This window comes from Panthera leo, chromosome A3 (genome assembly GCF_018350215.1).
Source record: "Panthera leo isolate Ple1 chromosome A3, P.leo_Ple1_pat1.1, whole genome shotgun sequence".
In the NCBI taxonomy this organism is placed as follows: domain Eukaryota; kingdom Metazoa; phylum Chordata; class Mammalia; order Carnivora; family Felidae; genus Panthera; species Panthera leo.
In genome coordinates, this window is record NC_056681.1 from 63,335,855 (window position 1) to 63,362,812 (window position 26,958).

At 37.9% G+C, this 26,958-nt stretch overlaps 1 protein-coding gene across 1 annotated transcript in view; it reads left to right on the forward strand.

Moving 5' to 3' along the window:
• Positions 1 to 26,958, forward strand: part of PLEKHH2 (pleckstrin homology, MyTH4 and FERM domain containing H2) — a 106,749-nt gene that overhangs the window by 61,006 nt on the left and 18,785 nt on the right. The window contains exons 15-23 of the mRNA XM_042932132.1: positions 1,174 to 1,254; positions 4,868 to 5,047; positions 8,920 to 9,028; positions 9,957 to 10,069; positions 14,763 to 14,942; positions 16,896 to 16,993; positions 18,950 to 19,127; positions 20,259 to 20,414; positions 22,252 to 22,349. Of these exons, the coding sequence (XP_042788066.1) occupies positions 1,174 to 1,254; positions 4,868 to 5,047; positions 8,920 to 9,028; positions 9,957 to 10,069; positions 14,763 to 14,942; positions 16,896 to 16,993; positions 18,950 to 19,127; positions 20,259 to 20,414; positions 22,252 to 22,349 (1,193 nt within the window). The remainder of the gene's footprint in view (positions 1 to 1,173; positions 1,255 to 4,867; positions 5,048 to 8,919; positions 9,029 to 9,956; positions 10,070 to 14,762; positions 14,943 to 16,895; positions 16,994 to 18,949; positions 19,128 to 20,258; positions 20,415 to 22,251; positions 22,350 to 26,958) is intronic.

Below are 26,958 nucleotides of genomic sequence, written 5' to 3' on the forward strand. Positions count from 1 at the left end.
GCTATGTGTGTGGGTTTAAATAACATGTGGTTTTACTGCGCCTTATTCATAGTGAGGAAGGAAGCATTTATTGAGTAACTACTATTATCCTTTATTTACTTTTCTCCCTTGGTCATCACATCAGCCCAATAAGGTATACAATAATCCCACATTATGGACCAGAAGGCTGAAAGGTTAAGTCAGTTGCCTGAGGACATGCATCTGCATGACGCAGAACTGCAGTTGAAGCTTTGGTCCATTTGACCTCAAAAAACAGGCCTTTTCTACTCGGGTGACTTGCCTCCTGTAAACTCTATTATGGAAGTTATTTCTTTTCTTCTCAGTGTATTCCTGTCAGAACAGTCCATTTCAGTGTAAGTCATTACAAGGGCCCTGTAAGACATGCATGCCTCCCACCCCCACCCTTCATGTCCCTTCCACGGCGACCTCTCGCCTCACTTGCTCAGTCTCAGACACACCATCTCCCGGCCATACCATATCCCTTTGTCCAGTGTTCTTCCCTCAGATGACTGCATGGCTCATCCACCTCCTTCAGAGCCTTGACTCAATGTCAGCAAGGCCTTCCTGAGTCCCTTCGCTTAAATCATAAAATACACAGACCCTAGAGCAATCTCTAACTATTCAAAGTCAAGAGGTAGAATCAAATTCTGTCCCACTCACTTGACATATTTCCTGACACATAGGCAGTACTCAGTATACAATTATAGATTTTAATATTTTGCATGAATCCTTCTGGAGAAGGCATCAGATGTTTTGAAGAGTGAATCTTTAATATTTGGGAAAGCACTAGAATTTTTTTAGGTTTTAATCTTCTCATTTCTAACATTATTAGGGGGTTAACCCAGAGAGCCACAAGATTACTGAAAATCTGTGAAACACAGAAATTACGACATAAACTTACTTGTGAAATGGGCATCTTGTTTTGTTCGTCTTTGACTTCTTAGCCCTAGAGGCATCGTACTTGACATACAGCAAAAATTTGTTAAGTGTTGAATGGTGAGCACTAAAGCCAAACAGGTAAATCTTAAACTGCATTTGGAAAATCTAGTTGGAATATCACTTACACCTTGAGCAAACTGGATACGAGTACAGTTTCAGGTGGAGTGTATATGCTACACTTCACGGTGTCAGAGTTCTGAGCTACATTTGTAATTCTTTGAAATATGATTTCAGGTAAAGCATGGCTACTCCAAGAGAGTCTGGTGTACACTTATAGGAAAAACATTGTATTATTTTCGTAGTCAAGAAGATAAGGTATGTATGTCTTTTTAATAAGCTGATTAGAGGCATTTCTTTGTTGTGGCTTAAATTTTCTCTTTCACTCTTCCGTTGCTAACAAAAACTTCAGAGTGTTTGATAAGGTTGAAATCTTGCAAAAATTTATTACTGGGGTAACCACACACCCACAAGGGTCTTGACTCTTAATTATAACCCTTGGCAACTTTTAATTAATGTATCTTTGTCTTAGAAGAGAAAAATCTTCCCCATTCTAAGCTGTCAATTTCTTATATTTGCCCAGGTTCTGAATGAAGGGAACAGCAAGATAGGAAAGAAAATCTGGGGAGGGAAAAGATTCCAGTCCTGTCCCAGGCTCTCAAATCCCTAGATACCACTTATCTATCCATCCTCTACCTGTTTATATCCTTGTATTCATTTTTAAACTCATCTCATCCCCAAAAGAACTTGAGTTATCTCCAGTCATGAGTACACTTTCAGAGTACAAAGATGGGAGGGGTGCCTGGGTGGCTCAGTTGGTTAAGCATCCAACTCTTGGTTTCAGTTCAGGTCATGATCTCATGGTTCGTGGGATCAAGGCCCACATCAGACTCTTTGCTCACAGCGTGGAGCCTGCTTGGGATTCTCTTCTCTCTCTCTCCCTCCCTCTCTCTCTCTCTCTCTCTCTTTCCCTCTTTCCCCCTGTCCCTCCCTTGCTCTCTCTCTCTCTCTCAAAAATACATAAATAAAAAAAAGAAAAAGATGGGATAGCTTTCACAGGTGAAGTGTATGCCTGGCTATCATTGTGGGTACTCCTCATCACCTTTGGATTACTGAAACTAAAAATTGGATCAACATGTGCCGAAAGTACTTGCATAAAATACTGATGCGAGCCCCACAGAATGGCAGCCTGTGACTAATTTCTGCATCAATGAGACCAGGCTTCTTGATCCAGTGACCACGTCACGTAGGTCAGTTAGTTACTTCTCCGCTGCATTTTCAGACTGCACTCTCAGTTCCAACCAGCTATATTTAAAACGCATGCCTTTATTCTCGGTGTTGCTCATGGGATGGGAATTAACAGAGCTATTAAAAATTATACCTCCGAAGTAATGTAGGAAATGCTTACATAAGAATATAAAATAAGCACAATATAAAATTCTACATTCAGTGTAATCCTGACCCAAAGCACAGAGGCAGTTCGTCCTCAACAGCTTAGGAGAAAGCTCTGTGACTCTCACATCAGCCCACACATCTGACTGCAAGTGTCTCAAGAGAGTAACAACTTCTCCTTCCCCTTACGCTCCACACCTTGTGTAGATTATCTCAGAGGCAGGCTCTAGCTGAGAACCCTGGAGGGAAGGGGATTCTGACAGATGTAGTTCCCAACTTCTCTTCTGCAGTTACAGGGAGATTTTAGGAGTGGATGGTTGGGATGCTGAGTTTATAATTCTCAGGCCGGCACATCTATGTAAAAATATGCATAGCAGAAGATGGGAAAGAACTGTACCAAAATATTGAGTAATTATCTGTGATGGTAGAATTTATGGATGATTTTTTACATTCTCTTTTCCTATATCTTTCTATACTTCCTATAATAAGCATTTGTTTTAAACATAGAAATTTATTTAAATTTTGCTAAAAGAGAACTTATTCTCACTAATAATTAGTAATAATGTAATAAAAGTGGATAAGGTTGGTCACAGAAGAAACGAGTCAGAAGAAGTAGATGGATGAGTAGAAATCCATTGTAATCACTAGAAAAGTATTGAGAATGCATGTGAATCCATATAGACCTACTTCTTTTTGTGCGAGAGATGTTTCAGAAACAATGTATTTTTAATCTGGATTAACGTCTTCTTTTATTCAGTCAAAATAGTTAAAAGCACTAGGTCTGTTTACTGTTTATGGAGGCTTGGTGAATCCTTTGGTTAAAATGAGTAATGGTCTTTAAATATTCGGATGGATGAAACCTCGATTTTCATAGGGTGGGATATATCTAAAGCACACAATTAGGATAGGATTGTCATATATTATCACAGTAGAATTAGTTTTCTTTTTCCCATTTTTAAAAGCTTGCTACTTATTATTATAAATCTTCTGCTATAAATGTATAATAAATATATTTAATAAATAAAATTGTACTTATTCAGTAAATTAAAAATAGTATTTATTATTTATTTATTTATTTATTTGGCTTTTCTTTTACTGCTTGTCTTTTTCTGAAAGTGTAGGTAAGTTAATTTTGCGTTTTTCCTTCAAAAGCAAATTTTCTTCGTTCAGTGCCCAGAGTGCTTTGCACAGAGTGACTACTGAGAAAATACTTATTAATTTAATGAGAAGTCATGGCTTTCATGAAAGAGAACAAGTTTAATTAAATGAATTAAATCATTTTTTACTATTAATCAGCTATTAGGCAGATAATATTTCAGTTAAGATAAGATACACAGGTAAGACCTCACTGAGAAGCTAATGTTTTAATTAGGCTCTGAAGGAAGTAAAAGAGTAGCCATGTGGATATTTCAGGCAATAACATGCTAGGCAGAGGGAATAGCAAGTGTAAAGGCCCTGAGGCAGGAGCATGCCTCATGTATTTGAGGAGTAGTGAGACGGTCAGTGTTGATGTCAAGGTTTGGGACCTAAATAGCTGGAAAGATAATGTTGCCAACAACTTAGAGGAGACTGAGCAGAGTAGGTTGTTTGAGATGCTGTTAGACAGCTAAGTAGAGATAGTGAGTCTGTAGTTATAAGCATGAGGACAGCTAATTATGCTGCCACAAAAACCATGAGCTTGGATGAGATCACCTGGAAAGTGAGTGCAGGTGGGAAGAGAGCCCCACACTGAGCCCTGGGCCTGAGCATGAAAATGGATATTGGTAAATATCCCTAGGTTAGAACAAACATTTTCAGACTGCAATTGCAAACCTGATAAAATATTTTAGAAGCTGTAAATCTGAAGCAGACCGTTTGTTTTCCTGGAATAAATTGTACTTAATTAAAACAAAAGTTTTAAAACAAATGTGCTAAATATTCAACACAGCAGATAGGATGGCTTTTGTCAATAAAAGTAGGTAAAATTTAATGTAAATCAGTTTTAGGAAGTTTTTCTTACTCTTAAAGTAAAATGGAAGAAATCATGGCATTGCTTCGTGATAGATTCCATATGTTAATAAATATCCTTGAAACACATTGGGTTGAAGATGGTAGTTAATCACACTTCTTCGTATCAGCTGCCTAACCTTGTCACTTTTTCTATGAATAGCATTGAGACTTGGTCTACGCTTGTCCTTTTGATCCAATACCTTAATCATCACATCAGTTCTGTGGGGAGAAAGTCAAATGAATATGTTGACTGAGTTACATAATTGTTTGAGTAGGTAATGGGTCATTTCAGTGTAATGAATAATCCAAACCACCGTGCAGAACCAGCTTCTTGTCTGCTATTCAAACTGTTCTTTTATATTATAATTGAGTATTTTACTTGTGACCACTACTTTTGTAACAATGTGGATAACCCAATTGTCTTTGGGCATTCATTGAAAAAAAAAAAAAAGTATGCTTTATATAGGTAAGAATGAAAAGGACTATGAAAAATTTTAGTAGGAAAAGATCTAGAAAGTGCCTTCCTCAAAATTACTAACATTTACTTTAGTTTCCTTTAGGTCAGATCAAACTCTGGGAAGCTAAAGTTGAAGAGGTTGACAGATCCTGTGATTCAGATGAAGATTATGAAGCCAGTGGGCGAAGTCTATTATCCACACATTACACCATCGTGATCCATCCCAAAGACCAAGGTCCGACTTACCTCCTAATTGGATCCAAGCATGAAAAGGTACCTAGGGACTTACTGGCTGAATTTGAATGAAGTACACTGATGTCATTAAGATCTGGTAATGATTTTCAAATCAGTTTTATGGACACAAAGAAGAGACCTTGTCAGACTTTCAGCCCTATTTGCAGAGCTTCTTCATGTCCCTGGAAATGAGCCTTGTTCAAAGTGTCATTTCTCTATTCTCTCATTAAAAGTAATCTCAATCAGGCTCTGTGCTGACAGCTTGGAGCCTGGAGCCTGCTTCAGGTTCTGTGTCTCCCTCTCAATCTGCCCCTCCCCTGCTCATGTTCTGTCTGTCTCTCTCTCAAAAATAAATAAACATTAAAAAAAAAAGTAAAAACAAAGTAATCTCAAGGCTGAAATTAGTACGTTTGCTTTAGTTAGATCAAAATGTGGATGTCTCAGACTGGGTACTTCAGGGTGACTCTAAAACCTCTCCCTTATATTTTTGACTCGTTTTCAACAAAATTTTGGTTTAGATACAATTAAAAATGAATTATTGTATGTATTATATGTATATGTAGTAAGTAAACAGTATAAAAGTTAATATAACATAAAACAAGGGACACCTCCATGGCTCAATAGGTTGAGCGTCTGACTCTTGGTTTCGGCTCAGGTCATGATCCCAGGGTCGTGGGATAGAGCCTCGTGTCTGGCTCTTTGCTAAGCATGCAGCCTGCTTGAGATTCTCTCTCTCTCTCTCTCTCTCTCTCTCTCCCTCTGCTCCCTCCCCTGTTCATATAGTTAATGTTAATATAAGCATTAATATATAAAAGAGTTAATATAATAGTAAAATATTAATATATTATAGTTAATATAATATAAAATTAAAATATAAAAATTAAAAGATAAAAGAGGCATCACAGATTAGTAGGGAGGTAATGGATCATTCAGTACATTATATGGTATGCTCATTATATATTGAGGAGATTGGCTCTTTAGAAAAACGTGAGTTTAGTTTTTCATCTCATACGTATAGCAAGATAGTTTCCAAATGAATTTAAAGAGATAAATGAAATTATTACTATTTTTTTTTATTTTTTTTTTAATGTTTATTTTTGAGTAAGAGAGAGAGAGAGCATGAGAGGCGGAGGGGCAGAGAGAGAAGGAGACACAGAATCCGAAGCAGGCTCCAGGCTCTGAGCTGTCAGCACAGAGCCCGACGCGGGGCCCGAACCCACAAACTGCAAGATCATGACCTGAGCCAAAGTCAGAGGTTTAACTGACTGAGCCACCCAGGCGCCCCTGAAATTATTTTTTTAAAGGGCCTTTATCTGATATCTGAATAGAAAGTACTTTCTGAAAAAAAACAACGTAAGAAATCACAATAGAAATGGTCAATAGATTTGACTACAAAAAATTGAAATACTTGTCTATATTAAATAAAATTACAAACATAACCAAAAGGGTAATACAAAAAAAACTTTTCATGGATGGCTACAATATCTTTAACATATAAACAGCTTTTATAAATTACTCCTTTTTTTTGTTTACATTTTTTTTTTTTTACATTTATTTGTTTTTGAGAGACAGAGAGACAGAGCACAAGTGGGGGAGGGGCAGAGAGAGAAGGAGACACAGAATCCGAAGCAGGCTCCAAGCTCCCAGCTGTCAGCACAGAGTCCAACACGGGGCTCAAAGTTACAAACCACAAGATCATGACCTGAGCCAAAGTCGGACGCCCAACCGACTGAGCCATCCAGGCACCGCTTTTAATGGACATTTAGGTTGCTTCCATGTCTTGGCTATTGTGAATAATACCACAAAAAAACATGTGAGTACAGATACCTCTTTGTGCTCCTGATTTCAATTTGTTTGGATATGTACCCAGAAGTAGAAATGCTGGATCATATGGTAATTCTATTTTCAGTTTTATTTTTTATTATTTTCCCTAGTGGCTGTACCAATTTACATTCCCACTAGAAGTGGATAAATGTTTTCTCCATATCCTCACCAGCATTTGTTATCTTTTTTTAAAATTATTTTTATAAAAGCCATTCTGATGAGTGCAGGGTGATATCTTATTATGATTTGATTTGTATTTCCTCAATGATTAGTGATGTTGAACATTTTTTCGTGTTGTCTGTTGGCCATTTGTAGGTCTTCTTTGGAGAAATGTCTATTCAGTTCCTTTGCCCATTTTTTAATTGGGTTTTTTTCTTACTATTGAGTTATAGGATTTCCTTATATATTTTAGATATTAACCTTTTATCAGATAAATGGTTTGCAAATAATTTTCTCCCATTTCATAGGTTGTCTTTTCATTTTGGTGATTGTGTCCTTTACTGTGAAGAAGCTTTTTAGTGTAGTATAATCATACTTGTCTATTTTTGCTTTTGTTGCCTGTACCATAGATACCATATGTAAGCAATCATCACCAAGGCCAGTGCCCAGAAACTTTGTCCGTATGTTTTCTTCTAGGACTTTTGTGGTTTTGGGTCTTATGTTTAAGTCTTTATTCCATGTTGAGTTGAGTTTTGTGTTTCGTGTAGGATAAGGGACCGATTTCGCTCTGTTGCAGGTGGATATCCAGTTTTTCCAACACCATTTATTGAAGAGACTGTCCTTTCCCCCATTGAGTATTCTTGGCACTCTTGCCCGAGGTCAGTTGACCATGTATGCTTGGGTTTATTTCCAGACTCTCTGTGCTGTTCCATTGGCCTATATGTGTATTTTTATGCCAGTTCCATTCTGTTTTGATCACTGTAGCTTTGTAATAAATTTTGAATCAGGAAGTGTGATACCTCCAGCTTTGTTCTTCTTACTCAAAATTACTTTGGCTATTCAGGGTCTTTTGTGGCTCCTTAGGACTGGTTTTTCTATTTCTGTAAAAAATTCCATTGGGGTTTTCATAGGAATTATACTGAATCTGGAGGTTAGGTAGTATGGACATGTTAAAAATATTAATTCTTCCAGTCCATGAATACTGGATGTCTTTCCATTTATTTATGTCTGCTTTAATTTCTTTCATCAATGTTTTATAGTTTTTGGTGTACAAGTCTTTCACCTAGTTGGTTAAGTTTATTCCTAACTATTTTATTCTTTTTGATGTCATTGCAAATGAGATTTTTCCGTGATTGTTAGTGTATAGAAGTGCCACTGACTTATGTGTGTTGATTTTGTATCCTGCAACTTTCCTGAATTCATTCATTAGTTCTAACAATGTTTTTGTGGACTCTTTAGGGTTTTCTATGTGTCAGATCCTATCATCTACAAACAGATGATTTTACTTCTTCCTTCCCAATTTGGATGCCTTTTATTTCTTTTTCTTGCCCTATTGCTCTGGCTGGGACTTCCAGTGCTATATTGAATAAAAGTAGCAAGAGTGGGCAGATCTGCTTTGTTCCAGATCTTAGAGGAAAAGCTTTCAGTTTTTCACCATTGAGTGTGATATTAGATGTGGGTTTTTCTTGTGTGGCCTTTATTGTGTTGAGGTAATTTCCTTCTGGATACTATTTTCTTCTTTAAATTTTCTGGATGTCCCAAGTATTTTTTATGTGTTATTCATATGTATTGAGAGTCAGATTTTAAATTTGATAGACTTTTTTGTGTTTCTTAAAAGAATATGAACTGGTTGTATTTACTCTAGTCTCTTAGCATCATATTAACTTACTTAATTTTATCATGCTTTTTGTGAGAAACATCCATAGAAAATAATAAAGTTGTAAACAATGGAAAAAGGTCCTATGTACATAATTCAAGAGAGCCTGCTTCAGAACTGTTCGACTAAGTGGCTTTTGGCTATTATTTAAAAATTAAAAAATTATTCAGTGTCAAAGTTTTCTACTGTTTATGCAAGTTGTTTTTTTTTCTTTAGGTCATCAAAAATTATATCTTAGTTAACATCTCTATTAATGTGTTTTGATTTTAAGGACACTTGGCTTTATCATTTGACTGTTGCAGCAGGAAGTAACAATGTAAATGTTGGATCTGAATTTGAACAGCTGGTTTGCAAACTGCTCAATATCGAAGGAGAACCTTGTAAGTTCACAACATATAAGGCTCTATAATTTATGAAATGGACTCCTTAGCCTAATGGAGTTTTCACTTTGTGAGTTCCTGTTTCCCTGCAATCTATCCATCTTTTCATTGGCTTTGTTTGTCCTGGGCCAAGATTCTCACTGTGGTTCTTAGGCTCCAGGGACACCATCTTTCCCAATATGCCATGTCCTATAACCTTTCTACCTTTGCTCACATTATTCCTTCTGCCTGAAACTCTCCCCTTCCTTCACATTTCTCACTAACCTGATAAAATCCTACCTACCTTAGGAATTCCCCTTGTCAGCAAGCCCACTCCACATCAGCATCTGGCTCATAAAAGGTACTGAATAAATGTTAAAATTATGTCCCAATGCACTTTGCATTTAACTCTTTTATAGCATTTGTTGCTTTGCATTGAGATTAATTTTTTATGGCTCAGGTGTCTTCATTGAGAGTCTAGATTCGATGCTGTGCTTTATGTAATACAGAGATCATATTTTACTTGCAGTATCTAGTATAGGAATTTAATAAATGTTGGTTTTAGGAATGTCTTTAAGTTTCTCTTTATCTTTCTGTCTCCTTCTACTCTGGCTTCTCCTCTCTGTCTCTCTCCAGCTCCTTCTCAGAATCATTTCCCTCTAGGTCACTGATCTTCAGCAAATTTCAGCTATGTCATAGTGCCCTGGTAGACTTGTTTCACATAGAATGTTAAGACCAAATTCTTCTAGATTTACTTTATTCACAGAAACATGAAAATCCCAATGACCTGGAAACTAAAATAAAATAATGTTACCAAAGGTTTTTCACGAACTGTAAGACTTAAAGCTGTGAGCCAGGCCTGAATAAGCTAATTTCTAAAGGGCTAATTAATGGGAGACCAAAATAAGTGATTCTTGTGTTTTCTGTTTACATTTTATCATGTATGTAGCCTCTCAGATATGGAGACACCCTACTTTGTGTCACAGCAAAGAAGGAATCATTTCCCCACTGACAACACTACCCTCTGAAGCTCTACAGACAGAAGCTATTAAATTATTTAAGGTAAAACTTTATATGGACTTCTATGTTGCTAAAATTTTAATTGGAAAAAATAAAAATAAATAATTTTTGTTGTAAGGTTTCACTCTAAAAAATTTGGGGCGCCTGCGTGGCTCAGTCGGTTGGGCGTCCGACTTCAGCTCGGGTCACGATCTCACGGTCCGTGAGTTTGAGCCCCGCATCGGGCTCTGGGCTGACGGCTCAGAGCCTGGAGCCTGCTTCCAATTCTGTGTCTCCCTCTCTCTCTGCCCCTCCCCCATTCATGCTCTGTCTCTCTCTGTCTCAAAAATAAATAAACTTAATAAATAAATAAATAAATAATTTCAAAAAGTGATCATCATCATCTCATTAAGAAAATCTTCTGAAATAAAATTAGGTGAATTGAACATGCTTTCTGAACGAGGATTTGGGACTTACTGAAATAAACTGTAAATGGTTTGGGCAGTGTGAAACAATGTCAGAAGAATCGTTTCCCCTTTAGCATCTCAAAAGGAGATATTTCTCACATCACACCTACCTCAGTGTTGGGACAGAGGAGTCAACATCCTTCTTCTCCAGTGCTATTCTCAAATTCTTATTACTCAACTTATTTTAGAAATCCCTGATCATTTGAGGGGATGCCTGGGTGGCTCAATCGGTTGAGTATCTGACTCTTGATTTTGGCTCAGGTCATGATCCCAGGGTCATGGGATTGAGCCTCACGTCCAGCTCCTCACTAAACGTGGAGCCTGCTTAAGATTCTTTCTCTCTCTCTCTCTCTCTCTCCCCTTCTTCCTTGCTCACTCGCTCTCTCAAAAAATAAATAAATAAACAAGCAAACAAACAAATAAATAAAGTGTTTTAAAAAAAGAAATCCCTGATCACTTGAAATTTGCCATTCAACTGTATCACGCTTTATCCCCTCGTCTCTCACTCACTTTCTGGTAACTCTTCAGATTTCATTAGGATGTCGAATGACTTCGTTATCACTTCACTCACCAATGCCATGTTCTTAAGATCCTGACCTTCTTAATGCCAAGCTTCACCTGTAGTCACCTTCATCTTCCCATTCTCCAACCCCACCATTCCTTACAAGTACACTACTTCTAAAAGCTTCAATTCTAGCATCTCTTTCTAGAACCATAATCTCAGCCTATGAGCTCTCTTATTTTCTTATTCTTCAATTTTTTTTCTAAGACCTTTGTTTTGAGCCATTTATTTTCTTTGAGATCAAAAGAGAGCATGGTGGGGCGCCTGGGTGGCGCAGTCGGTTAAGCGTCCGACTTCAGCCAGGTCACGATCTCGCGGTCCGTGAGTTCGAGCCCCGCGTCAGGCTCTGGGCTGATGGCTCGGAGCCTGGAGCCTGTTTCCGATTCTGTGTCTCCCTCTCTCTCTGCCCCTCCCCCGTTCATGCTCTGTCTCTCTCTGTCCCAAAAATAAATAAAAAATGTTGAAAAAAAAAAAAAAATTAAAAAAAAAAAAAAAAAAAAAAAAAAAAAAAAGAGAGAGCATGGTAACCATCACTTGGCTTTTCTTCTTTCTTTATCCAGTCTGGATGACTTTCATTAATACTCATAGTTCTTTGGGACCCATAATTCCATGCATTCTTCAGCCAAACCCCAACATAGGTCATCGCTGGTGTCCCGTCCACTTCCACATTGATCATGAGCACATGGCTAGAAAAACATCAGGCAACCAGGTGTGGGCTAGAGCCAATATACATCCATGGTCTTCACCCTCAGGGCTGACTCCCTCTCCTTTTGCTTATCTTTTGTCACACACAAACCCTCCAATGCCCTACTCAATAATGTTCTTCACAACAAACTTCTATTTTATTGAGAAGATTACAGGGCATCAGACATTATTCCTCCAAGCTCTCTCCCTGACAGACATTTAAAAAAAAAATTAATGTTTATTTTTTAGGGAGAGAGAGAGACAGAGCGTGAGCAGGAGAGGGGCAGAGAGACAGGGAAACACAGAATCCCAAGTAGGCTCCAGGCTCTGAGCTGTCAGCACAGAGCCCGATGCAGGGGTCACATTCCCAGACCGTGAGATCATGACCTGAGCCGAAGTTGGATGCTTAACCGATTGAGCCATGCAGGTGCCCTCCTGACAAACATTCTTTAATTTATTTTCTCCTCCTTTCCTCCAATCTTAGAATCGCATGCACCTTCATGGATTCCGGTCTTGATTCCATATCAGGACCTTGGTATTTCATTTTGCCCTAGTTTCTTAAGGTCTCAATTTTTGTCTTTCTTTTTTGGCTTCTTCTTGCCTACATTCCTCCCATCTCAAAAAAAAATATTAATTTGGGGGGTATGATATGATATGGTGGTTATGGGAAAGAAACCTTTATCAACTGGAGATCCATACTGAAGTATTTTTTTTTTAAGTTTATTTATTTATTTTGAGAGAGAGAGAGAGAGAATGAGCAGGGGAGGGGCAGAAGAGACTGAGAGAGAGAGAATCTCAAGCAGGCTCTGTGCTGCCAGCCCAGAACCTGACATGGGGCTTGAACTCACAAACCCATGCTGCTGTAAACATTGGGGTGCATGTGCCCCTTTGAAACAGCATATCTGTATCTCTTGGATAAATACCTAGTAGTGCACTTGCTGGGTCATACAGTAGTTCTATTTTTAATTTTATGAGGAACCTCCATACTGTTTTCCAGAGTGGCTGCACCAGTTTGCATTCCCACCAGCATTGCAAAAGGGATCCTCTTTCTCTGCATCCTTGCCAATATCTGTTGTTGCCTGAGTTGTTAATGTTAGCCATTCTGACAGGTGTGAGGTGGTATCTCATTGTGGTTTTGATTTGTATCTCCCTGATGATGAGTGATGTTGAGCATTTTTTCATGTGTCGTTGGCCATCTGGATGTCTTCTTTTGAAAAGTGTCTATTCGTGTCCTTTGCCCATTTCTTCACTGGATTATTTGCTTTTTGGGTGTGGAGTTTGAGAAGTTCTTTATATATTTTGGATACTAACCCTTTATCTGATATGTTGTTTGCAAATATCTTCTCCCATTCTGTCGGTTGCCTTTTAGTTTTGCTGATTGTTTCCTTCATTGTGCAGGAGCTTTTTATTTTGATGAGGTCCTAGTAGTTCATTTTTGCTTTTGTTTCCCTTGCCTGTAAAGATGTGTTGAGTAAGAAGTGTCTGCGGCCAAGATAAAATAGGCTTTTGCCTGCTTTCTCTTCGAGGATTTTGATGGCTTCCTGTCTTACATTTAGGTCTTTCATCCATTTTGAGTTTATTTTTGTGTATGGTGTAAGAAAGTGGTCCAGGTTCAGTCTTCTGTGTGTTGCTGTTATTCAACAAAGTATTGGAAGTCTTCGCCTCTGCAATCAGACAACAGAAAGAAATAAAAGGCATCCAAATCAGCCAGGAGGAGGTCAAACTTTCACTCTTTGCAGATGACATGATACTCTATATGGAAAACCCTAAAGATTCCACCAAAAAACTGCTAGAACTGATTCATGAATTCAGCAAAGTTGCAGGATATAAAATTAATGCACAGATCGGTTGCATTCCTATACACCAACAATGAAGCAACAGAAAGAGAAATCAAGGAATCGATCCCATTTACAGTTGCACCAAAAACCATAAAATACCTAGGAATAAATCTAACCAAAGAGGTGAAAAATCTATACACTGAAAACTATAGAAAGCTTATGAAAGAAATTGAAGGCACAAAAAAAATGGAAAAAGATTCCATGCTCCTGTATAGGAAGAAGAAATATTGTTAAAATGTCAATACTACCTAAAGCAATCTACATATTCAATGCAATCCCTATCAAAATAACACCAACATGCTTCACAGAACTAGAACAAATAATCCTAAAATGTGTAGGGAACCAGAAAAGACCCCGAATAGCCAAAGCAATCTGGAAAAAGAAAACCAAAGCAGGAAGCATCACAGTCTCGGACTTCAAGCTGTATTAGAAAGCTGTAATCATCAAGACAGTATGGTTACTGGCACAAGAACAGACACTCAGACTAATGGAACAGAACAGAGAACCCAGAAGTGGACCCACAAATGTATGGCCAACTAATCTTTGACAAAGCAAGGAAGAATATCCAATGGAATAAAGACAGTCTCTTCAGCACGTGGTGCTGGGAAAACTGGACAGCAGCATGTTCTGTACACTTTTTAAATGAATGCATATTCTGCTCTTGGGTGGAATTTTCTATACATGTCAATTAGGCCAAGTTGGTTAATAGTGTTGTTCAAGTTTTCTAAATCTTTAATGATTTTCTGTCCACTTGTTCTCTCAATTATTAAGAAACGGATATTGAAATCTCCAGCTCTAATTGTGGATTCGCCCGTTTCCCTTTGCAATCCTATCAGGTTTTCCTCCATAAATGTGGAAGCTGTGTTATTAAGTATGTAAATGTTCAGGACTGTTATGTCCTCTAGCAGAACTGACCCCATTATCATTATAAAATGACCCTCTTTATCTCTGGCAGAATTCCTTGCTCTGATTCTACTTTGTCCGATTTGTTTTTGTTTTTTGTTTGTTTTTTGCTTTTTTTTTTTTTTACATTGATATTAATATAGCCACTCCAGATTTCTTTGGTTAGTGTTATCATAATATATCTTATTCCATTCTTTTAAAGAAAAACTGTTGCTATGAAGAGAATTGATATAATTCATGCAGAATAAATCTAATCATTTCTCACCTTGAATATGTCTTTTTTTTTTTTTTGTTTAATTCAGACATGCCAACTCTTTATAAATGCAGCAGTTGACTCCCCTGCGATTGATTACCATATATCTCTAGCCCAGAGTGCTTTGCAAATCTGTCTGACACATCCTGAGCTACAGAATGAAATTTGCTGTCAGCTCATTAAACAGACAAGACGGAGACAGCCACAGAATCAACCAGGACCGCTGCAGGTATATATTGATACATATACATGCAATTTAAGACGATGTTGTTTTCCTCACTGTAAGAATGATACATATTCAATATAGACACTTCAAAAATACAAAAAGTATGAAAAGGAAAAGTAGCTATTAATATTTTGATATGTATTCTTTCAGGTTACTTATGTATTTATATGTTCCTATATAAATAAAGCTGTATGTGAGTATATTTATGCACACTCAGTTTTTCACATTACTAAAGTTGCAGTGTGCATACTACTTTTGTAAAACTGTAGACTGTAATCATTTCCCCTATATCCTGCAATATTCTTCAAAAACATTAATGGTGTATTGATATCAATTGCTACACATTTACGTTTTTCCGGTCATTTTTCTTATAACAAATTCCCCTACAGTAGACAACTTTGAACCTAAACCCTGTGTACAAGTCCACCAAATTTCTTTGAATCCATTTCTAGAATTTCCATATATCTTGAACAATGTTCAGTGTAATACTCCTTTAAATTCTTCCCAGGTAAAGAGTGGTATTTCATTATTGATTTAGGATACGTTTCTTTAACTATTAGTGCAGCTGAGTATATTTTCAGGTGGCTTTTGGTCACTGAAGTTTGCTCTCCCATGAATGCCTGTTTTAATCTTTGCTCATTAACCCCCTATTAACTGCAGGATGAAACAGAAATTTCTTACCCTCACAAATAGTACTCTCAGGGGATCTAGATTTAATGGGACTTGAAGCTTATCCAGTTTAAGCTTATACTATTACTAATGTGTTATTTTTTTTTAATGTTACTTTCACACATTTTAAAAGAACATAGGATCATGTAAACACACTCCATAGGGCCTTTCCCAGGCGTTGGAGGGCCCACGCACGAGGGAGGTTGGAAGTTTAAGCTTCATTTGCATTGAGGGCCCTTCATAATCTAGCTCCTGTTTCTCCACTTCACTTTGTCATCCTGCAACCAGCATACACCGAAAGGATAAACGCACCCCATTCTTCAGACACACTGTGCCTTTATGTATCCTTCACCTTGAACCTGCCATTTTTACTGTTACCTGCATCCCCCTTCTCTCTTCCCACCCTGTAGACTTTACAGTCAGCCCAGGCAACATCTCTTCTGTGAATTCTTCCCTGACTCCCACAGTAGATAGTCATTCCCTCCACTGGTTATACTTTAAAAAATTATGACATGGTATTAACCATGTTACATTGTAAATTATTGTAAAATATATAACTCTTCTCCTAGACTGTAGGTAACTCAAGAGGACAGTACCTTTTTCCCCTTCTTTTTCATATAACATTCATAAAATGATTGAAAATATACTTAATCAAAAATAATAAAGGAGAAAAGAGAGTACAGGACAGAACAAAAGAAAAAACTAAATACAATCCTATTATAAAAAGATAATCTCTGCTAATATTTTATACTTGCCGCATATATATATGTATATACATATATATATATACATATATATATATACACACACATACACACACACACACACACATATATATATATAAATATATATGCATGTATGTGTGAGTAGATTGGTTGTGGTTTGGGGTATATGATTTTTTACTGTTTTTCAGTCTGTCTTTCCTCATAGCCAGTACTGTATTTCAACGAATGAGTAAATACATAAATGAACAAAAAAGGAACGATGTCCCTAATCTTTGAGTATGATGTCAAAAAAGGCTACCCTATCTACGTGGCCTTTGGTACCTTAGTTGTGGACAATAGCATATACGACTTAGACGGATTATGGAATGTGCAGGAGGTTTTATGTTTTTATATATTATAAATGCTCTAAGCAGATAATGTTGATGTGGAAGAAGCAAAAACATTTGGGGGCCAAGAAAGACTATCATCATCCCTTTCCTCATAATCTGTCGGTTATACTGATTCTCACGTGGATCTCTGACTGCCAGATGGTGTCTAACCTATGGTGCTTCTCTTTGCCCAGGGCTGGCAGCTCTTGGCTCTCTGTGTTGGGCTCTTCCTTCCCCATCATCCTTTCCTGTGGCTCCTCAGGCTCCACCTAAAGAGGAATGCAGATTCCAGGTGTGCAGAAAACTAGCCAGCTGAACCGTTTGTGTTGTCTCTGAAAGTCTACAATAAGTCATAAGTATTTAGTAACCTGTCAGGTATATTTGTGGAAGAAATGTGTGAAACAAAAGTGGGTACAGGAAGCCCTTGGTTACCGTTTATATGAGGCTTGGAAAATATTTCCTTTGTTATGTTAAATCTCTTACAGGAGATTGCAATAAGAGCTTGAAAAACTGACAAAGAATTTTTTTTTTAATTTTATTTTTTTAATTTACATCCACATCAGCATATAGTGCAAAAATGATTTCAGGAGTATGACAAAGAATATTTTTAAGTGAAAAGTCTATGTACTTTTCAGGGATGAATGACTTAGCATTCGTGGGTGCTCATTAAAAGCAAGTGTTTTGTTTCCGTCATTTTCCCTGTGGCTACTTTTCTCTACATTGAATTCTTTTTTTTTTTTTTTTTTTTAAATGCTTATTTACTTTTGAGAGAGAGACAGAATGCAAGTTGGGGAGGGGTAGAGAGCCGGGGAGACAGAATCTGAAGCAGGCTCTAGGCTCTTAACTGTCAGCACAGAGCCTGATGTGGGGCTCAAACTCATGAACTGTGAGATCATGACCTGAGCTGAAATCGGACACTGAAGCCACTGAGCCACCCAGGCACCCCATCTCTACTTGAATTCTTTTATGTAGGAAAACTTCCCTGATAGTTTTCCCTCCTCTTATGCTTGTGTGTATTTGAATTACTTCAGAATTTTTACTCCCTTAGAAAAGACATCTAAAATCCAACTGTCAGAATAGCTTTCTTACAGTGAGACCCAGGGCACCCAGCCAAGGCTTATCAGGATCATTTTGTGCAACAAGTTCACCTTAAGTTGCTTAAATAGACTCTGGATCTAAAACAGACCAACACAATGAGACAAAACAACTTGGAAATAGTGGGAAAGTATTCCCCAATTCAGATTATATTTTGGAGACTGTGATCAAAGTTGTGTGACTTTATTTATTTGTTTGTTTGTTTGTTTGTTTATTTTCATTTATTGAGTTTGTTTTTAAGTAATCTCTACACCCAACATGGGGCTTGAACTCAAGACCCCAAGATGCAGAGTCCCATTCTCTCCCAGTTGAGCTAGGCAGGCGCCCCAACATCATGTGATTTTAGTTGAAGTCACTGAAGAGCCCCTAGACAAAGGGTGACATTTTAAAGATTTTATTTTTACGTAATCTCTATGCCAAACCTGGGGCTCAAAGTCACACCTCTGAGATCGAGAGGCACACACTCTACCAACTGAGCCAGCCAAGCGCCCCTAAAGGGTGACATTTTAAAGTCTGCCTAGAAGGAATTTCACAACACAAATATATTTGGAGGTATTATCAATCTGCTTTCATAAAAATTGTATGTAACAAATGAGGGCAAATAAGATCTCTATCCAGCTTTTGTATTTATTTACTCCAGAGGTTTTGTTTAATGCTTAAAATTTTTTAAGCATGTTTAAAGTGCATGTTTTATAGGGTAAAGAAAGAAAATACATCTATTTGCTTTTTTGGAGATATTTTTCCTACCTTGTTTAGCAGTCAAGCACTAACCTCAAAGGAGAACTCTGCTACATCATGTTTTTCCTGAGTTATCCTATACTATTTTTATACAATTATTTCCTTTGTGTTTGTTAATGTAATTACTGTATTTTTACTGTATAATGACTGGTAACTTTAAATTCATTTTATGATGATAATAATACAATAAAGAGGGAAAATGCTTTGTGGGGAAGTTCAATTCAGTCCGTTGCAAAAGTGAAGAAACTAGAATTTGCGAAAAGTTGTAACACTTCAACAACTCAACTTTAACAACTTTTATCAAAAAGAAAAATTATTGTCAAAATTAGCATAATACATTGTAATGTACACGTACCTAATGTATTAGGGTGTCTTAAATTTATTCCTAGGCTTTATCTTAAGTTGTATATTATAGGACAGAATTTGGAAAATATGCCATTTACTGCCAACGGTGCGTAGAAAGAACACAACAAAATGGAGACAGAGAAGCAAGACCCTCAAGGATGGAAATCCTTTCAACCCTTCTTCGAAACCCTTATCATCATTCTTTGCCCTTCAGTATCCCCGTGCACTTCATGAATGGGATCTATCAGGTGGGTTACACTTTCTGGCTGATGAAAGCATGCTTGCTTAACCTTGAATCGTGCGTGTGTCCTCTGTGGAACAGAGGAGTGAGACTGCCTACCTACCTTTGTCAGCAGCTGGCAGTGACCGTAAATGTGCAAATATGTTACGTCTTCTATCAGAACAGCTGAGTTTTGAAACCATTGTGCGAAGAAGGATTCAAACTGCAATCCACATTGAGCCAAATAAGGGAGGAATTTTACTGCCCTTACAACTCTCATGGAAAAAATCAAAAATACTTTGGTTGATGCCTTTCCCAACCAGTGTACCTGCTAGATGAGAAAATAATTACTGACAGTGGGTGTGTACAAGTTTAGTCTTTTTGAAGTCTCCAGATCTCAGGAATTATGTGGGAAAACTCCTCCAAGCCCTTCCAGCTCTCAGATATAGATGTTCGCTTATTACCTGAAGCAAACATGTTCCAAAGCTGGCAATTAGTCTTAGTAGCCAGAGTTTTTTTTTATCACAGAATTCAGATAAATAACTGCATATTAAAGGAACAGACATTATTTATTTTTCTGTATTTATTCATTTTTAATTGAAGTGCACTTTACACACAATGTTAATTACTTTCAGGTGTACAATATGGTGATTCGACATTTATATACATTACTAAATGATCACAAAGATAAGTCTAGTTACCATCTGTCAGCATACAAAGTTATTACAAGGATATTGACTATATTCCCTATGCTCTACTTACATCCCTGTGACTGTTTAAGCGCATTTCTTATGCAATTTTTTTCATTTGCTTAAATATTTCATATTGTACTGTAGTTCTTGGTTTCCTTTTAACGGGTAGGCATGATATCTCTGCAAGATGTTTATAGCTGTCAAATGATCTTTGTATTTTGAATTCATGTCTGTTGGCTGAAGCCAAGATTTCTGAATTCTTACAGCAAGCTAGCAATTAAGATGACATTAATTTTCTCCAGCGGAGCTGTGGTGTGGGGGGGAGTTTAAGCATCTAGATAAATATACGTTATCATAAATCATGCATCAAATATAGCCTGTTTCTCCCTTAAATCCTTTTTGAAAGTTAAGTTTGAAATGTACATAGTTGCTTTTATTAAGAGAACAGTGTTGTTATTTCTGCTTAGGTAGTTGGATTTGATGCGTCCACCACAGTGGAAGAGTTTTTGAATACTTTGAACCAGGATACAGGCATGAGAAAGCCAACACAGTCTGGCTTTGCATTATTCACAGACGATCCTTCTGGCAGGGATTTAGAGCATTGTCTTCAAGGAAACGTTAAGGTAAAGCCAACTCCTTTTAAGAAGGCAGACCCCACAAACAGCAAAGAAGCTACTTTTTGCTATTTGCAAAAGGCTTATTAGTTCAAGAGGTTTCAAAAATTCTAAGTAATCTAATCTTCCCAATAAAAAAGGGTTGCGGGACTTTTTTGAAGTCGTAGAATTCTTGACACAATCTGCACACACACATATTCCATGTTAAGATAGGGGAAGGATTAGTGATAGCAACATTGCCCCAACTAGTAGGGTAATAAGAGTGGACGTATGGAAGCTCTAATAAAATAGCTTTTTATTGTACTCATTCACAAGACAATACTTCTTTCTGCTGTTGGAGGAGCTGGGCTAGTCCCTGTTCACAGTGAACTTATGATTTGCTTCAGGAGGAGCAGCCTTATACACTGATAACCTTAAACTAGAATTGAAAGTGATAAATGTTTTAAGAGTGCTGTGAATATTCCACAGATGGAGAGATTAAGTTCAGCACGAGAAAATAAGGAAGAGTTGAACTGGACTTTGAAGGATGGGTAGAAAATGGACCTATGGAGATAAAGAAGGAATTCCAAACATAAGGAAAATCACGAACAAAGATGGAAAATTGGAAGACTTAAAAACTCTTTCCTAGGTCATAGTAAAATGACACTAACAAAGTTTCCAGGTAGCAATGGCAACAGTTAGAAATAGAGAATATGGAACCATAAGGAACCTGATCGGAATTAGCCCACTTATTTTGCAAACAAGGAAGCTGAACCCCAAGAGCAAAAAATGATTTACCCCAAATCACACAGCTAGAACTGGGTCTGGACCCTTTCCCTACTTAATATGGTCCTTGATTGCTCTCGGGAGTAAGTGCCTTGTTACGGGGCGAAGGTGTCCCTATGATTCAAAGATGAAAGAATTGGGGCAGAATAGGAGAAGAAATAGACTCATAAGCAATAGCTGCCATAAGTTTAGAGGACATGAAATGTGAGTTCTTTCGTCAAACTATCAAAGCCCAGCTTCACTTGCAGGTCAACCTGTTGGGGCTTGAAGGGGTTCCACCGAATACTGTTGAAGTTCATACTTAGTTCATTAGGAATGTTGGTTGGTAGGTGTGCTACCATCCCCCCACCCCTACACCCCTGCCTATGTGGCTACATATTGAGAAATCTAGATAAGTCAATGTCTTTTTCTCCTCAGCTCCAGCTATGTCCTATTTAGTTCAGCAAATTCAAATGTAAATTTTGAGACACACATTCCTAGAGCACTGTTGTTAATAATTAGTCAAGAAGATAAACTAGCATTTTTGGTTGACTTGAGCTGAGTAAACGTTAGGGGCTTTGCTGAATAACTGCTTATCACATGGTTGTGAAAACTTTTATTTATAATTCTCTAAATGACCTGTTGAAAAACAAGCAAGCGTTTATTTGGTTCCTGAAGAATTTTTATTCTTTCCCAATCAAAGAATCTTAAGACTATATTGCAAGTGTCTTTGAGATAACTTCAGTTATTCCAGTCTTCATAAACTCAGAAGGTGGAAAAGTTGCTTCTTCTGTGACTAAATTATGAAGTAATTCCTGGAATCTTCTTGTTTCTCATGTAGTCTTTCATTAAGATTCCTTTTTGGTTAAGAAATTCATGGCTACAGTCCAGAGTTAATGGGTGTCCAAAAGGATTAGTGGACCAAAGAGCAATTTATAATTAAATCTAAAACCAAGGGTACACCGGAGCTTAAAACAAATGGCTTCAGTCCATTTGGTTTGATCATATTAATTGGAAATTTTTCAGTTTGCAGACATGCTTGTCTTCCAAAAGTGCTGATTTAAAAATTACTATAAATCCCCAATTTCCACTTCCCTTCTAGATTTGTGACATTATTTCTAAGTGGGAACAGGCTTCCAAAGAACAGCAGCCTGGGAAATGGGAAGGTACGAGAACTGTTCGTCTGACTTATAAAAACAGGTGTGTAAATGCTGTGTCCAAACACCAAAGTATGTGTGTACCGTTATGCTCACATCATGCGCCTATGGCTTTCTATTGAATAGCCTTGCAAGTTACAGTATTTGTTTGTGTGTTCGTTTTTCTGTAAAAGGAAACTCTACTTCTCTAAGAAGAAACTGTCACATAAGATTTTGTTTCTAGCTCTAGTCTCTTCATGTCATGGATGGCTGTATTTTATAAAAATATGCATGTGGACAAAGATTAGAAAAAAACTATAAGAAAGAATAGCTTCTCTCTTAGGGTGGTCGGTACAAGGGTGAATTTTTTTCACTTTCAACAATTTCTTTAACATCACAATCTTTTCATAAAGACTAAATACTCAAATACCCTACTGAAGATCTGTAGTAAGAAGAAATATTTCTGGGACGCTTGGCTGGCTCAGTTAGAAGAGCATGTGAGTCTTGATCTCAAGGTCATGAGTTCAGGTCTCATGTAGGGTATAGAGATTATTTAAATAATAAAACTTAAAAGAATTTTTTTAAAAGTAGAAATGCTTCTGTTCACTCAAATCTTTTAAGAAGTCACATACTCATATTCTCATTCTTTCAGATTCCCTCTTTTTCTCTCTATAATCTTTGAGCTTCACCTGTAAGCCAGGCACTCAGCTAGATGCTCTGAATAAAGTGGTAACAGAAGCAGACATAAACACAGTCCCTGATCTTTTGAATTTATAGTTAGTTAATCATACAATAACTCTAATGAACACATAATTACACACTAAGTTCTCTGAAAGAAAAGAATGTGGTCCTGTAAGAGCACACAGGAAGAGGCCTGACCTAGACTGGTGGCATCGGGAGACTTCTTTGAGGAAATGATGTTTATGCCAGGGTCGGAAGGGGGCTGGAAGTGGCAGCATGGAAATGAGTAGAAAAGGATGTTCCAAAGCCTGTAGAAGGAAAGCTGCTTGGAGGGTTTCAGGAACTGGGGAAAAGCCAGTGGGCCTGGAGCACGTATCTTCCCAACAGATACAGTTTTTTTGTAAGTTTATTTATTTGTTTTGAGACAGAGGTAGCAGGGGAGGAGCAGAGACAGAGGGAGAGAGAATCCCAAGTAGGCTCTGCACTGTCAGCACAGAGCCCGACGTGGGGCTTAAACTCACAAACCTGAGATGAGCTGAGATCAAGAGTTGGGCACTTAACCGACTGAGCCACCCAGGGGCCCCCAACAGATACAATTTTAATATACTTTGGCATATGATCAGAAACTAGATTTTCTTTGTTTCTTTTTTAAAAATATCTTCTTTTCTTCCATGTGTCAGCAGAAGGTAGTACTTAGTAAACAGTGTTCATTGACCAGGTGACAATTAACTGTACAAAAAAAATGAAAAGGTATTTTGATGATTTTATTTGGCTCTTATAGTCTCTAAAATAAGGAATCTAAAATATAAGAATGAAAGAATTACTGGTGGAATTACTGGTGAAGTAGTTACTTCTTTCAGAGGCTTTTGAAAGATGGTCATAGGCCTAAAACTGGAATGTAAGAAGTAAAGACACTATATACGTAAAGAATGTGATAGCCTTTGATCCAATTTAGGATTTCTTTTTCTAATGATTGGTCCCACAGATATATCCATATGCATGAATGAGGGTATTCCCTGTATACCCCGGTCTCTTCCTTGCCATGGATATTATAACAGTGAAAAATAAGTGTTGGAAGGGACTTACATGTTTATTACTAGGGGAACGGTTAAATAAATGTGGTGCATTCCTATTGTAGACTTCTCTCCTATAGTCAGCCACTAAAGGCCACCCAGTATTTGAATGGATTCCTTTGATCTGAATAAATGGTGGTCATGAGCCATTGGAGCTTCTCTGTTTAGGTGCTCATGAACTATGGCAATTTGCAAGAGTTCTGAGTAACAAGAAGGTGACTGGTAAGCTTTGATATCTAAGGTTTTAAAATCCTACTTCCTGGAGATAAGCAGGATTACTTAGCTAATGGAAATCTAATAGGCTCTCCTGGAAGAACCCATTTCCACTGATGGTAGCCTTTATCTGTGGTCCTTTGGTGACTGGCAAGGATAGCAGGCTGGAAGACTTGGACTTTCCAGATGATTTTGGTTTAGTCCTATGGTTGCTGGAGTCCTAGACCAGCAACGTCAGGATCCCATGGAAACACATTAGAAATGCAAATTATTGAGGTGCCTAGGTGGCTCAGTGGTTAAGTGTCTGACTCTTGATTCGGCTCAGGTCATGATCTCAACAGTTTGTAGGTTTGACCCCCGTGTCAGGCTCCCTGCTGATGGTATGGTGTCTGCTTGGGATTCTCTCTCTCTCTCTCTCTCTCTCTCTCCCTCTCTCTCTCAAAATAAATAAATAAACTTAAAAAAAAAAAGAAATGCAAATTATTAGGCACCATTACAGACCTACTGAGTCCAGCAGAATCTCTGGACATTAAAGAGTCTGTGTTTTAGCAATTCTCCAGGTGATTCTTACACATACTGACTTTCGAGAAGCATTGATCTGGAGATCCCCATTGCTGCCCTGTCTCTTAATGTTACCTTTTGTTGAAGACAGCCAGCTCCTGGACTTGACCTGCCATATATCTTTATGGAGAGAGGTTCAGGAATTCTCATTTGGTTTTATTGGAACTAAATGGAATTATTTCCATGTCTAAGACTATTCCTAATAATGTGTACCTTATGAATGCTTAATACATACTAATTCTGTCTGTGATAGCTATGGTTAGAACCCAAATTAAATTTGGATGAAATGCAGAAAGGTAGTTCGAAACAGAGATAAGAGTAATAATCCAAGTCTAGCAAATGACACTAGAAGGGACAAAGAGAGTTGTGAATAATACATAATAAAGATTGCCTTGTAAAAACAAAAAGTCCCATGACAATATCTTTGACATCAGAAAAAAAAGCAACTCAACCAAAAGGTTTAATTTTTAACAGAGGTCTGAAATGGCTGGCTAGCCACAGCTATGAGAAAGTACTGTGCTTCTAAATATGGTTGCACTTTGCATATGTGTATAAATAGCTTAGACAATGAGCCCTAATTTCCAGTGACACAGTTAGAAGGGGGACTGGCTGTGACCTATCCTGCAGCCAAGGACTCGATGCTTCATCTGTCAAGCAGCCCTGTAATAAGCGAAACTACACACCAGCTCTCGATCATGGAATTTGTATTTATATTTAGTAAGTTATGGAATTTTAATTATTTAGATGCAGAGGTTAAAGATCTAATTAATAGCATTTGAACCTATTCTTATAGACAGTCCTTTGGAAACTAACATTTAAATTCTATTTATGCTTAAGCTGCTTGTTTAATTTGCTTTCTTACTGTGTATTTGAAACTGCAAAAGTCAAGACATGTTTTTAACAAACTGGAATTGGCAAGGGTCCTTCCCTGAAGAAAACAACTCTTCCTACCCCCATTTATGAAATAAAAGATTATTTTCAGGGGCGTTTGGGTGGCTCAGTCGGTGAAGCGTCCGACTCTTGACTTCTGCTCAGGTCATGAACTCATGGTTCATGGGATGGAGCCCCACATCGGGCTCTGCACTGGCAGCATGGAGCCTGCTTGGGGTTCTCTCTTTCCCTCTCTCTCTCTGCCCCTCCCCCACTCATGCTAGCTCTCTCTCTCTCTCTCTCTCTCTCTCAAAATAAATAAATAAACATTTTTTAAGAAGATTATTTTCAGGGGCACCTGGGTGGCTCAGTTGGTTGAACGTCCAACTTCGGCTCGGGTCATGATCTCATGGTTCTTGAGTTCAAGCCCCACATCGAGCTCGCTGCTGTCAGCGCAGAGCCTGCTTCAGATCCTCTATCCCCCTCTCTCTGCCCCTCTCCTGCTTGTGCTCCCTCAAAAATAAATTAAAAATTAAAAAAAAAAGAAGATTATTTTCAGTACTGCTTTTTAATTCTTACTTTTTGGAGCATAGGTGAACATTCCCATCTCTGCCGCTTTAGCACCTGTATCCATTGGCTACTAAGCCAGGAAACATCTTGGCAGGTCATCTAGTTTATCTGATTTCTTCCAGCCATGTTTACACTAAAAAAATTTCCAGAATCGCTTTTTTGGGGGACAGAGACAGAGTAGGTCTTTGAAACTTCCCCGGGTGCCAGAGCTGTCGTGCCCATGTCCTGTCCTCTTCCACTTCCTGTTGCAAACAGTAAAGGCTGTTGTACCGTAAAACAAAACAAAGCAAAACAGGAGCGCCTGGGTGGCTCAGTCAGTTAAGCATCTGACTTCGGCTCAGGTCATGCTCTCTCGGTCTGTGGGTTCGAGCCCTGCATCAAACTCTGTGCTGACAGCTCGGAGCCTGGAGCCTGCTTTGGATTCTGTGCCTCCCTCTCTCTCTGTTCCTCTCCCATTCGCACTCTGTCTGTCTCTCTCTCAAAAATAAAGATAAAAAAAATGTTTTAAATAAAACAAAAAAATTCCAGAATGAAGGGACTTTTGTGATTCTGAAGACCTCTAGACAAGAACCCTAGTGATACAAGTAGTAATAATAATAATAATAACCAACATTTACTGACCACTTACCACACACCAGGCCTGGTGCTGAGCTCCCTGTACGCATCTTCTCATATAATCCTCACGACTCCCCTATGAGACCGGTA